The following is a 13564-nucleotide window of genomic DNA, read 5'->3' as shown; positions in this document are numbered from 1 at the left end:
AGGCGCCCGGAAGTGTAGGCCACAGATTGATGGGCAAAATAAGGCTGAATAGCATCCAGAACCAAGAAAACCCAAAGATTATTGTATGGGAGTGTTTTGACTACTGTGTTCCTCAGTCACTGAGCAGTAAAGTTTCAGTCACTAAAAAGAGAGGGTTTATTCAACAAGTTAACTCTACCCCACATAACCATACAGCGGAACTAAGTGCTTTGGGATGGGTAACTATGGTAGTACAGTGCTTTCATTTTCAATATGTGTATTCTTTGCTTCATTGTCATACGGGGTAAAACCTTAGCAGCTTAGAGAAAAGATAACTTAGGAGGAATCTCTGGTCTCTGCCATGCATTGTCTTGCTGTAGTGTCATCAGTGCTTTTTCTCTTTAGTTGGGCACAGGGGATCTGATGCAGAGAGCTGTGTTGCAAAGTGGTACCTGAATTTGCTTATCTTATTTATAGTTTCAGTGTCCCTGGAATTGTAACCGTAACCTGTCTTCATCATACAGTAGTTTAGCATTTGCTATGTTATCCAAAATGTACAAAATGTAAAACCTTTTTTCTTTGGAAAATGTTTGTGTGATAGTAATGTTCACACAATTACATGTATGTAGTAACTGTTTGTATAGTTTTTATATTTATCTAATTAAGAAAGGCTATTATAATCTGTAATTGGTTCATTTTGGTGATGACTACAGTATAAAATGCAGAAAACGGATAGCTTCCAAATGTAATCCACAGAACATCTTCCTATGTTACGCAATGCCCCTTCATATGTACACCACAGATATGACCTAGTCTGGAAAAATGACACTACACAACTGTACATTGACAGCTGCACTCATACAAATAATGATAGTATCCATTAGAAACTTGACCCCAATGTAACCCAAGGACATTGTGTAGAGGCACAGCCACTTTCCATAAAGTTGTCAGTCTTTCTGAAGGCATGATTCACTGGGCGGTTGCCTCATGTCTTTCCCACAACCAGCCAATCACAACAGTGATTTATCTCTGTCAATACTCAGGATTCGTCCTTCAATGTCTTCCCTTCATCCTTCATAAGCTGTCCTTCAGGTAGATCGGTGATAGTTTGTCCCAGCATGTTTCCACTGAGTCAGTCTCTTATTCTTTGACTAGCCGGTAGATGTGATGTTGAGCTCCGTGTTCGCTGTTCGACACCTCAAACACACAAGCCATGCACAGCAGCGTCTCCTGTGTTTCTCTGTTGGTCATCACCTGAAACACAAGAGAAATGCAGTGTGACACACACACAAGTATACAAACTGACTGATGACTGAACAGGATATCCTTACCAATAGGATGGTGAAGTTCTCTAGGACACTGTTCATCATGTACTTCTCAGGCAGGTGTTTGAGTTTGTGGATAAAGTTGATCATGTATTCACACATGGGGGAGCGGCTTATCCTGTAGACAAAGCGTCCATTCTCGAAGCAGGCATATTCAGTCTGAGGGGGAGAGAGAGAGAGATCACTGAGTACAGCTCTTCACAAGAAAACAAATAAGTGGAGGGAACAATGTCCACCATGATCAAAAAGGAGGTAACACACAGCAATTGTGAGAAACACAAATATAAAAGTAGGTAAGGATTTTGAGTCATTTATGTGGTTTTATAGTTGCGTCCCCACCAAGCACACAGTGGTGTGTGTGACTAAGACCTGGATTCACTCCGTATTTCGGAAGATACACGTTCAAATTTGCTGACTTATGCAGCGTTTACCCGCGAACGCGGAACATTCCCTTTAAATTTCAATCGAAGCTATAACGCGGATCTTCAGCTTTACAGCGTGATTTAAACTTTTAGGCAATGTTCCCGATTTAGCATAGACTGCATTCAGGGTAAACGCTGCATATGTCGTCTCAATCAGAAATGACCTTTACATTTCTATCACGGAATCTGTAACGCTTCAGCTTTCCAGATTGAATAGAGCCCTAGGACTCACCTCCACCTTCTCAACCACCTGCTTGCCGAAGGAGCACACCTTGGTGGAGCAGGTGATGGTCATGTTCTCAGAGCTCTCATACTGGCTGCTCACACCGTAGAAGGCCCCAGAGTCTTCCTGGATGTTACAGTTCAGGTCAGCCTGCATCAGGACAACACAACAGCACATGAAGAGGATCAACTAGATAGTCAAACAAATGTTGACCAACACCAGCTAAAGTAAAACACATGATGAAAATGTTTAAATAAATTGATTTTCTTTAAGAGAACTAATATAACTTATATATACAGTGGGGGAAAAAAGTATTTAGTCAGCCACCAATTGTGCAAGTTCTCCCACTTAAAAAGATGAGAGAGGCCTGTAATTTTCATCATAGGTACACGTCAACTATGACAGACAAAATGAGAAAAAAAATCCAGAAAATCACATTGTAGGATTTTTTATGAATTTATTTGCAAATTATGGTGGAAAATAAGTATTTGGTCACCTACAAACAAGCAAGATTTCTGGCTCTCACAGACCTGTAACTTCTTCTTTAAGAGGCTCCTCTGTCCTCCACTCGTTACCTGTATTAATGGCACCTGTTTGAACTTGTTATCAGTATAAAAGACACCTGTCCACAACCTCAAACAGTCACACTCCAAACTCTACTATGGCCAAGACCAAAGAGCTGTCAAAGGACACCAGAAACAAAATTGTAGACCTGCACCAGGCTGGGAAGACTGAATCTGCAATAGGTAAGCAGCTTGGTTTGAAGAAATCAACTGTGGGAGCAATTATTAGGAAATGGAAGACATACAAGACCACTGATAATCTCCCTCGATCTGGGGCTCCACGCAAGAGCTCACCCCGTGGGGTCAAAATGATCACAAGAACGGTGAGCAAAAATCCCAGAACCACACGGGGGGACCTAGTGAATGACCTGCAGAGAGCTGGGACCAAAGTAACAAAGCCTACCATCAGTAACACACTACGCCGCCAGGGACTCAAATCCTGCAGTGCCAGACGTGTCCCCCTGCTTAAGCCAGTACATGTCCAGGCCCGTCTGAAGTTTGCTAGAGTGCATTTGGATGATCCAGAAGAGGATTGGGAGAATGTCATATGGTCAGATGAAACCAAAATATAACTTTTTGGTAAAAACTCAACTCGTCGTGTTTGGAGGACAAAGAATGCTGAGTTGCATCCAAAGAACACCATACCTACTGTGAAGCATGGGGGTGGAAACATCATGCTTTGGGGCTGTTTTTCTGCAAAGGGACCAGGACGACTGATCTGTGTAAAGGAAAGAATGAATGGGGCCATGTATCGTGAGACTTTGAGTGAAAACCTCCTTCCATCAGCAAGGGCATTGAAGATGAAACGTGGCTGGGTCTTTCAGCATGACAATGATCCCAAACACACCGCCCGGGCAACGAAGGAGTGGCTTCGTAAGAAGCATTTCAAGGTCCTGGAGTGGCCTAGCCAGTCTCCAGATCTCAACCCCATAGAAAATCTTTGGAGGGAGTTGAAAGTCTGTGTTGCCCAGCGACAGCCCCAAAACATCACTGCTCTAGAGGAGATCTGCATGGAGGAATGGGCCAAAATACCAGCAACAGTGTGAAAACCTTGTGAAGACTTACAGAAAACGTTTGACCTGTGTCATTGCCAACAAAGGGTATATAACAAAGTATTGAGAAACTTTTGTTATTGACCAAATACTTATTTTCCACCATAATTTGCAAATAAAATCATAAAAAATCCTACAATGTGATTTTCAGGAATTTTTTTCTCTCAATTTGTCTTTCATAGTTGACGTGTACCTATGATGAAAATTACAGGCCTCTCTCATCTTTTTAAGTGGGAGAACTTGCACAATTGGTGGCTGACTAAATACTTTTTCCCCCCCACTGTATGTATGTATGTATGTATGTATGTATGTATGTATGTATATATATATATATATATATTTACACACACACACACACACACACACATACATACATACATATATATATATATATATATATATATATAAAGTTGAAGTCGGAAGTTTACATACACCTTAGCCAAATACATTTAAACTTAGTTTTTCACAATTCCTGACATTTAATCCTAGTAAAAATGCCCTGTCTTAGGTCAGTTAGGATCACCACTTTATTTTAAGAATGTGAAATGTCAGAATAATAGTAGAGAGAATGATTTATTTCAGCTTTTATTTCTTTCATCACATTCCCAGTGGGTGAGAAGTTTACATACACTCAATTAGTATTTGGTAGCATTGCCTTTAAATTGTTTAACTTGGGTCAAACGTTTCGGGTAGCCTTCCACAAGCTTCCCACAATAAGTGGGGTGAATTTTGGCCCATTCCTCCTGACAGAGCTTGTGTAACTGAGTCAGGTTTGTAGGCCTCCTTGCTCGCACACGCTTTTTCAGTTCGGCCCACATATGTTCTATAGGATTGAGGTCAGGGCTTTGTGATGGCCACTCCAATACCTTGACTTTGTTGTCCTTAAGCCATTTTGCCACAACGTTGGAAGTATGCTTGGGGTCATTGTCCATTTGGAAGAACCATTTGCGACCAAGCTTTAACTTCCTGACTGATGTCTTGAGATGTTGCTTCAAAAATCCACATAATTTTCTTTCCTCATGATGCCATCTATTTTGTGAAGTGCACCAGTCCCTCCTGCAGCAAAGCACCCCCACAGCATGATGCTGCCACCCCCGTGCTTCACTGTTGGGATGGTGTTCTTCGGCTTGCAAGCTGCCCCCCTTTTTCCTCCAAACATAACGATGGTCATTATGGCCAACTCCATGCCCAAGAGGGTTAAGGCAGTGCTGGAAAATGATGGTGGCCACACAAAATATTGACACTTTGGGCCCAATTTGGACATTTTCACTTAGGGGTGTACTCACTTTTGTTGCCAGCGGTTTAGACATTAATGGCTGAGTGTTGAGTTATTTTGAGGGGACAGCAAATTTACACTGTTATACAAGCTGTACACTCACTACTTTACATTGTAGCACAGTGTCATTTCTTCAGTGTTGTCACATGAAAAGATATACTCAAATATTTACAAAAATGTGAGGGGTGTACTCGCTTTTGTGAGATACTGTATATATATATATATATACACACACACACACAGTATCTCACAAAAGTATGTATGTGTATCTATTTGTGTGTGTGTGTGTGTATCTATTTGTGTGTGTGTATGTCTGTGTATATATATATATATATATATATATATACACACACACACAAATAGATACACATACATACAATTCATTTTCCTTTATTACTTTCCAATTCCACCACGCCTCCCCTAATTGGAGTAAACTAGTGAACAACAACGCTTAGGCCTCTACTTCTAGCTTATACATACTATATACATTTTACGGACAGTCAATTTTACAATAATTCAATTTTGTTTGTTTTTACTCCTGAACTTCCTCTACCCTCAACCTCTCCGATCATTTTCATGATGTCCATCCGGTTTGCTTCTATATGCCATATCTTTCTAACTGTGCTCTACTATAACCCAATAGGCAGCCCGCTGGTGATCTTATTTGGCCCCCCATGTTTTCTATAAAAAAAATGTTTTTAAAAAAATCATGACTGTAAAAACGCGAGCAAATCAGCTCCAAGTGATTTTAATTTTGGAAATCTGTTCCAAAGTATTCCCATGCATAGAGAGAGAAACACTCAGCGGCCAGTTTATTAGGTACACCACCCTGTTCAAGAAAATGTGACCGTGGCTTGCTATATAAAGCAGGCAGAGGCATTCAGTTACTGTTGGATTGAATGTTAAAATGGACAAAACTAGTGACCTAAGGGACTTTGTGAGTGGTATGAGCGTCGGTGCCAGGCGCGCCGGATCCAGTATCTCAGAAACGTCCGCCCTCCTGGGCTTTTCACGCATGACAGTGTCTAGGGTTTACCGAGAATGGTGCGACAAACAAAAAAACATCCAGTCAGCGGCAATCCTGTGGGCAAACACGTGTTGATGAGAAGTCGAAGGAGAATGGCAAGGATCGGGCAAGCTAACATGCGGCCCACAAACAACAGCGCTGTACAACAGCATCTCGGAGTGCACAAGTTGTCGGTCCTCGTCACAGATGGGCTATTGCAGCAGACGACCACACAAGTTTCCACTCCTATCAGCTAAAAACAAGAAGAAGCGGCTCCAGTGGACACGCGATTTCCTCCAGTGGGCACGCGATTGCCAACACTGGACAATTGAAGAGTGGACAAACGTCGCCTGGTCAGACAAATCCCGGTTCCTGTTGCGTCATGCTGATGGCAGAGTCAGGATTTGGCATAAGCAACATGACTCCATGGCCCCATCCTGCCTGGTATCAACGGTACAGGCAGGTGGCGGTGGTGTAATGGTATGGGGAATGTTTTCCTGGCACACTTTAGGTCCCCTGATACCAGTGGCGGTCAGTGACGTTTAAGATGAGGGAGGATGATACTCCTGAGTGGCGCAGTGGTCTAAGGCACTGCATCGCAGTGCTAACTGTGCCACTAGAGATCCTGGTTCGAATCCAGGCTCTGTCGCAGCCGGCCGCGACCGGGAGACTCATGGGCGGCGCACAATTGGCCCAGCGTCGTCCAGGGTAGGGGAGGGAATGGCCGGCAGGGATGTAGTCAGTTGATAGAGCATGGCGTTTGCAACGCCAGGGTTGTGGGTTCGATTCCCACGGGGGGCCAGTATAAAAAAAAAAAATGTATTCACTAACTGTAAGTCGCTCTGGATAAGAGCGTCTGCTAAATGACGTAAATGTAAATGTAAATGTAATGATAATTGTTATTATGAGCATGGCCTTATTTGTATTGCAGCATATTGGATGACGGTCATTCATATTCCATTCACCCAGCTTAATATAACGTCGATAGGTTTAGGCTACTACAAGATACACACATTTTCCTTATACCCATCATGGAGGTTGCTACAACCTAGTCTATGAATGAAAGTTCACAATGTGAGAGAAAAATTTGACTAATCAAGGTGACAGAGTGACACATTCAATACCGCCTTGCACACTCTTGCCTGCATCTAGCTAATCTAGGGTGTTTCATTAGTCCAACAGTTGTAAACAAGAGTTTCTATTGGACAAATTCAGGTATGTTTATCCCCGTTTTCGTTCCGTTTTGAGAAATGTTTTTCAACAGAATCGGTGGAATTAATACACCCCTGATCACACGCAAACACAGTTCACTTTCATAGTAGCCACACACAAACAGCATGATCCTTTTGATCGTTATATAATTCCTTCTCGCATCTACACGCTCTCCTCCTCTCACCTTTTCCCTTCACTTGTGGACGTCAGTGCACAACACATCAGATGTCTGTGACCAGGCAAAAAAAACTTTACAAGCCAAACCTTCATATCATAACCGCTAACCGCTACACACAGCCTACATCATTGTCACCATATTAGCTAACGTCATAGTCAACATAGCTACTAGTTAGTAAACCCGCTACAATCATGCAGTACAGTCAGCAAGCAGTTTAGCAGTTACACCGGCGGGCCCCAGCGGCAATACATTTATAAAACCAAAAGCTTACTTTGACTTGGAAGAGTTCCAGTGTTGGGTAGCCATAGTCAGCTAGCAAATATTCAGTACCTTAGGAAACTATTCAGACCCCTTGACTTTTTCCACATTTTGTTACGTTACAGCCTTATTCTAAAATTGATTAAATAAATAAAAATCCTCAGCAATCTACACACAATACCCCATAATGACAAAGCGAAAACTGGTTTTTATGAATTTTGTTCAAATAGTCTTTCATTGAGTCAACTACTACATTTTATGCAATGCAGTGTTAGCTAGCTGTAGCTTATGCTTTCATTCTCTGATCCTTTGATTCGATGGACAACATGTCAGTTCATGCTGCAAGAGCTCTGATAGGTAGGCGGACGTCCTCCGGAAGTTGTAATAATTACTGTGTAAGTCTATGGAAGGGGGTGAGAACCATGAGCCTCCTTCGTTTTGTATTGAAGTCCATGTACCCAAAGGAGGATGGAAACTAGCTGCTCTCCGGCTCCACAATGGTGCTACCCTACAGAGTGTTGTTGATGATACTGTAGACAGACCTTCATTGCAAAACAGCGTTTTAATCAATTATTTGGTGACATGTGAATATATTTAGTATAGTTTTATGTTTCACTATTTCTATTTTTCTGAAATTCACTGAGGAGGATGGTCCTCCCCGACCTCCTCTAAGGAGCCTCCACTGCTTGATATCAATGGGGCAACGTTTCCATGCCCCGAAAAATTCAGTCTGTTCTAGAGGCAAAGGGAGGTCCGACCCAGTACTAGATGGGTGTACCTAATAAATTGGCGACTTAGTCTATGTGATTGTATACATGTAAGCAAGGTTTGAAATGATTGTTTTAGTCAAATATTATATTTGTTTGGGCTTCTTGCGGTCAATTTGCAGTCTACAAATTATTTGTAATTATGTTCCGGCCCCCTGACCATCCACTCAAGAAAAGAAATCGGCCGGTGGCTGAATATAGTTGATGATCCATGATGTAAAGGTTACTAAGGCAGCGAGGCCCTCTAGTGGCTCATGGCAATACTTACAACCATATTATTTGGAATGTCTGTATCCTGAGAATGAGTGGAGTAGCCATCCACCGGTAAACACTGTTGTCCAATAATCTTTTCAAACCAAAAGAGGCTTTAGGAATATCGAATGGCACAGGATGTACTGTATCTTTAGAAATAGCCTGAATGGATGTAAAACAACTATATAATAAGAGTCCTCTGAAGAGGTCGCGACCGCGACCGGGAGACCCATGGGGCGGCGCACAATTGGCCCAGCGTCGTCTAGGGTAGGGGAGGGAATGGCCGGCAGGGGATGTAGCTCAGTTGGTAGAGCATGACGTTTGCAACGTCAGGGTTGTGGGTTCGATTCCCACGGGGGGTATAAAAAAAAATTTAAATAAAAAAATTAATAACAAACAAAAAATAATGTATGCACTCACTAACTGTAAGTCGCTCTGGATAAGAGCGTCTGCTAAATGACTAAAATGTAAATGTAAATGAAGAGGAAGGCCTGTTTCAAGAACAGAGAAAACCATCATTTGTACAAAGGAATACATAGCTCCTTCATTAAGTCAGCGTGTTATTAAGGTCTGTAATGATGAGAAGAGGGCTATTGTTTAGAGTGTGGGTGTCCATGTTTGAAATTCAGATGCAGTGGCTCTTCACTAATGTCTGAAGAGAGATTCACCCTCTTGTTTGCGTTGCCATTTGAATTTTATTCATGTGGACGCGAATGAAAATGGTCTCGTTTGAAAACCTATTAGTTGACTGTAGATTATGAAAATATTTTCAAAAGATGAACAAAAGAAAGGGATTTTATTGAGTATCTTAAATAGAGAACCACCATGCATGTAAGAAACAGAAGTAAACATAGAACTGAGGATGACATTCTTTATAGTCCTAACATTAATGTTGCTTCTGAGACCAAATCAAATCAAGCTTTTTTTTGGCCAATAGTATGTAATAGTAAGTAAAGCTGTGGAGAATGGCACCAGTTAATATTTGCGCTTAGAGAGACAGAGACTCCATTGGTAGGGAGCTGCTGCAATCTCCTTAGTTTGCCCCAATCTCTCACACCTGTCAGGAGGTAGGCAGGTGTTCAAACAAAGCCTCAATGCTACCACATCAGCCCCTAGGGATGCATTGTGGGAAGGGCCCGTAAGTAAGCAATTTCACTGTTAGTCTACACCTGTTGTTTACGAAGCATGTGACAAATAACATTTGATTGATATAACACGCATACATACACACGCACATTCAAACACAAACCCATATCCTTGGCTTATACAGTGCCTTCAGAAAGTATTCATACCCCTTGACTTATTCCACATTTTGTTGTGTTACAGCTTGAATTCAAAATGAATGAAATTCATTTTTTTTTCACCCATTTACACACAATAACCCATAATGAAAAAATTAAAACATGCTTTTAGAAATGTCTGCAAATTTATTGAAAATGAAATACAGAAATATCTAGTTTACATAAGTATTCACACTCCTGAGTCAATACTTTTTGCAGCGATTACAGCTGTGAGTCTTTCTGGGTAAGTCTCTAAGAGCTTTCCAAACCTGGATTTTGCAACATTTGGCCATTATTCTTTAAAAAATTCTTCAAGCTCTGTCAAATTGGTTGTTGTAATTGCTAGACAATCATTTTCAGGTCTTGCCATAGATTTCCAAGCAGATTTAAGTCAAAACTTTAACTCGGCCACTCAGGAACATGCACTGTCTTCTTGGTAAGCAATTCCAGCGTAGATTTGGCCTTTAGGTTATTGTCCTGCTGAAAGGTGAATTTATCTCCCAGTGTCTGGTGGAAAGCAGACTGAACCAGGTTTTCCTCTCAAATTTGCTTGTGCTTAGCTCCAATTACAATTACAAACATACCCATAACATGATGTAGCCACCACTATGCTTGAAAATATGGAGAGTGGTACTCACTAATGTGTTGTATTGGATTTGCCCCAAACATAACACTTTGTATTCAGGACAAAAAGTTAATTACTTTACCAAATGTTTTGCAGTATTACTTTATTGCCTTGTTGCAAACAGGATGCATGTTTTGGAATATGTTTTATTCTGTACAAGCTTCCTTCTTTTCACTCTGTCAATTAGGTAAGTATTGTGGAGTAACTACAATGATGTTGATCCATTCTCAGTTCTCCCATCACAGCCATTAAAACTAACTGTTTTAAAGTCCCCATTGGCCTCATGGTGAAATCCCTGAGCGGTTTCCTTCCTCTCCAGCAACTGAGTTAGGAAGGACGCCTGTATCTTTGTAGTGACTGGGTGTATTGATACACCATCCAAAGTGTAATTAATAACTTCACCATGCTCAAAGGGATATTCGGTGTCTGCTTTTTTTTTACCCATCTATCAATAGGTGCCCTTTGCGAGGCATTGGAAAACCTCCCTGGTCTTTGTGGTTGAATCCGTGTTTGAAATTCGATGCTCGACTGAGGGGCCTTACAGATAATTGTATGTGTGGGGTACAGAGATGAGGTAGTCATAAAAAAAATTCATGTTAAACACCATTATTGCACACAGAGTGAGTCCATGAAAATGTGTACTCCTGAACTTATTTAGGCTTGCCATAATAAAGTGGTTAAATACTTATTTACTCAAGACATTTCAGCTTTTATTTTTAATACATTTGTACAAATTTCGAAAAACATAATTCCACTTTGACATTATGGGGTATTGTGTGTAGGCCAGTGACAAAAAAAGAATCAAAATGTTATCCATTTTAAATTCAGGCTGTACATTTTTTTGGGAAAAAGTAAAGGGGTGTGAATAATTTCTGAAGGCACTGTACTTGAATGGATGTATCATTAATGTTGTTTGTTTAGATGTCAATCATGTGTGTATTGTAAAGCCAAACTGTGTGGACAATAACGGCCAGGATTTTATTCAAGACACGTTATAGAGCAGCGCACTGGACAGCCGACAATGCGCCTTTTACAACCATTCACAGTATATGACCTTGTGCATGTGCCATGAAACTCACCCAGAACTTGACCAGGAAGAAGGAGTTGTGAGGGCCCTTTCCAAAAAGCTCCTTCAGTCCTCCCTTCTTCTCTGGGAACTTGTCGTATATCTGACGGATGTCCACAGCCTCCAGTAGGGCATCGCTGTACGAGTAGTTGGTCTGTCCAATGTTCACAAACAGGTACTGATGAGAGAGAGAAAACAACCAGTTTAGATAGATCACTTCTATTAGCATTATTTTAGGACTTCTCCATTACCCTAAGAGCTGGTTTCTCAGACACAGATTAAGCCTGGTCCTGGACTAAAAAGTGTTTTCAATATATAATCTCCATTGAGAATGCTTTTTAGTCCAGGACTATAGTTAATCTACGTCTGGGAAGCCGGCTCTAAAAATTCTTAACAAGGTCACTAGTTGGTTGTCATAAGAAAATCATATTAATATATCTTTGATGTCATGTAGGTTGATACATTGCTATGTTTTCATTTATAAAGCCCTTTTACAAAAAGTCCCACTGTACCTAACATCATTACTAAACTTTAGACATTTGAGCTACCACACCCAGTCTCAGGGATGGCTAACTCTGGAAATTCCTTTGGTCTCTACTGACTTCAGTAAATCAGCTTAGGGCTGTCCCCGACAAAAAAATAAAAATAAAATCTTGGTCGACCGAAAGTAGTCTGTTATTTCGACCAATCGATTGCTCAACATTTTAAAACGTGTATTTTTCCATATATAGACACACTATGTGTTTTAATTAAATCAACTATGTGCATTGATGCTTTAAGCTTACGTTTTGATGCCTCAAGAGGGTGCCAGAGATCTAGATAACAAGAAAAAAAAAAAAACTTAACCTGACCCAATTATTCTCCTCCCTCTCCTGCTGGCTTTCGCAGATTCTGCCATTACTCTCCTGAAGTTGCCGGTAATAGGCTACATGAGGAGTCGGCAACCTTTCTCATGTTAAATGCCAATTATCTTACCATTTCTACCGATCTCCTCGCCAGTTTTTGGTTTTCATATGCACATTTCATGAAACAGTTTCATTTAAATTTATAATAACATCTTCATATCTCAAAATCAATGTCATGTGGTTAATCAAAATTCTATCCAAATCTAAATGAAAATGATACAAACCTAAAGAATAACATATTGCCATTGCAAACTATGTAATATAGCCTACATAAATCCAACAAATAAATAAATATCCTATAAATCACATTGGCTACACATGGCCTGTCTGCAATGAACTTGAAACAATGTATCAACTATTAACTTGGGTCAGGCCCAAAGCTTCCACTAGCGAACTTGCAACATTGTATAAAATATTTGGGGCCCTCAGTTTCCTGCGCCAGTGAGCTCCGTACAGACACAGCTGTAGGCTATTTGCGCAAGGGATAAGAAGCAGTGCTTGACTTGGACAGGAGCTCACTGGTGCTGAGTACCAGCACCTCAAATGTTCTACTGTTTGAGCTGTTCCTCTTATAGAATATTAGCTCAAAAGTATTGTGGAGCTCCTCCACCTAAATATAGACAGTACCAGCACACAAAATGTATACCGGAACCTATATCAGTCCAAGTCAAGCACTGATAAGAAGCCTATTTTATGATGTTTCCACTGGATCAGAGCATTACATTTCTCCCTTTCACGCTGAGTGGTTATCAAAAGGGAGAGAGCTGGAAATATTTTTCAAATACATTGTAATTCTCAATGGATGTAAAAATAGACTTTGTTTGATTGCTTGTATAAAAATGTCCAGTTGACCATTATTTTGGCTACCATGGCTAGAAGATATCTGTTATTTTGAAAGAGGGGTCTCAAAGGAGCATAGGGGATTTAAAAGGTGTGTGTGAACACTTATGGGAGATTCTGGTGTGGCGCCTGAGACAGCGTTTTCCACCACCATCAACAAAATGATGGAATTTCTCGTGGAAGAATGGTGTCGCATCCCTCCAATAGAGTTCCAGACACTTGTAGAATCTATGCCAAGGCGCATTTACGCTGTTCTGGCTCGTGGTGGCCCAACGCCCTGTTAAGACTCTTTATGTTGGCGTTTCCTTTATTTTGTTTCCTTTATTATGTTCCAG

The 13564-nt window shown here is 40.9% G+C and overlaps 1 protein-coding gene across 1 annotated transcript in view; it reads right to left on the bottom strand.

Annotated features, from left to right (window-relative positions):
- Positions 1–846: 846 nt before the first annotated feature.
- LOC311134429 (transcriptional enhancer factor TEF-1-like) overlaps positions 847–13564 on the bottom strand; it is an 82048-nt gene continuing 69330 nt past the window's right edge. The window contains exons 10-13 of the mRNA XM_084168109.1: positions 11498–11662; positions 1959–2099; positions 1311–1463; positions 847–1233 (exon numbers count right to left, since the gene is read on the bottom strand). Of these exons, the coding sequence (XP_084024235.1) occupies positions 1120–1233; positions 1311–1463; positions 1959–2099; positions 11498–11662 (573 nt within the window). The 3' untranslated portion in view covers positions 847–1119. The remainder of the gene's footprint in view (positions 1234–1310; positions 1464–1958; positions 2100–11497; positions 11663–13564) is intronic.

The sequence above is a fragment of the Coregonus lavaretus genome (genome assembly GCF_964263955.1).
Source record: "Coregonus lavaretus genome assembly, chromosome: 9".
Classification (NCBI taxonomy): Eukaryota; Metazoa; Chordata; class Actinopteri; order Salmoniformes; family Salmonidae; genus Coregonus; species Coregonus lavaretus.
The sequence above is the reverse complement of the archived record's forward strand: the minus strand, read 5'-3'. Positions and strand labels throughout refer to the sequence as shown.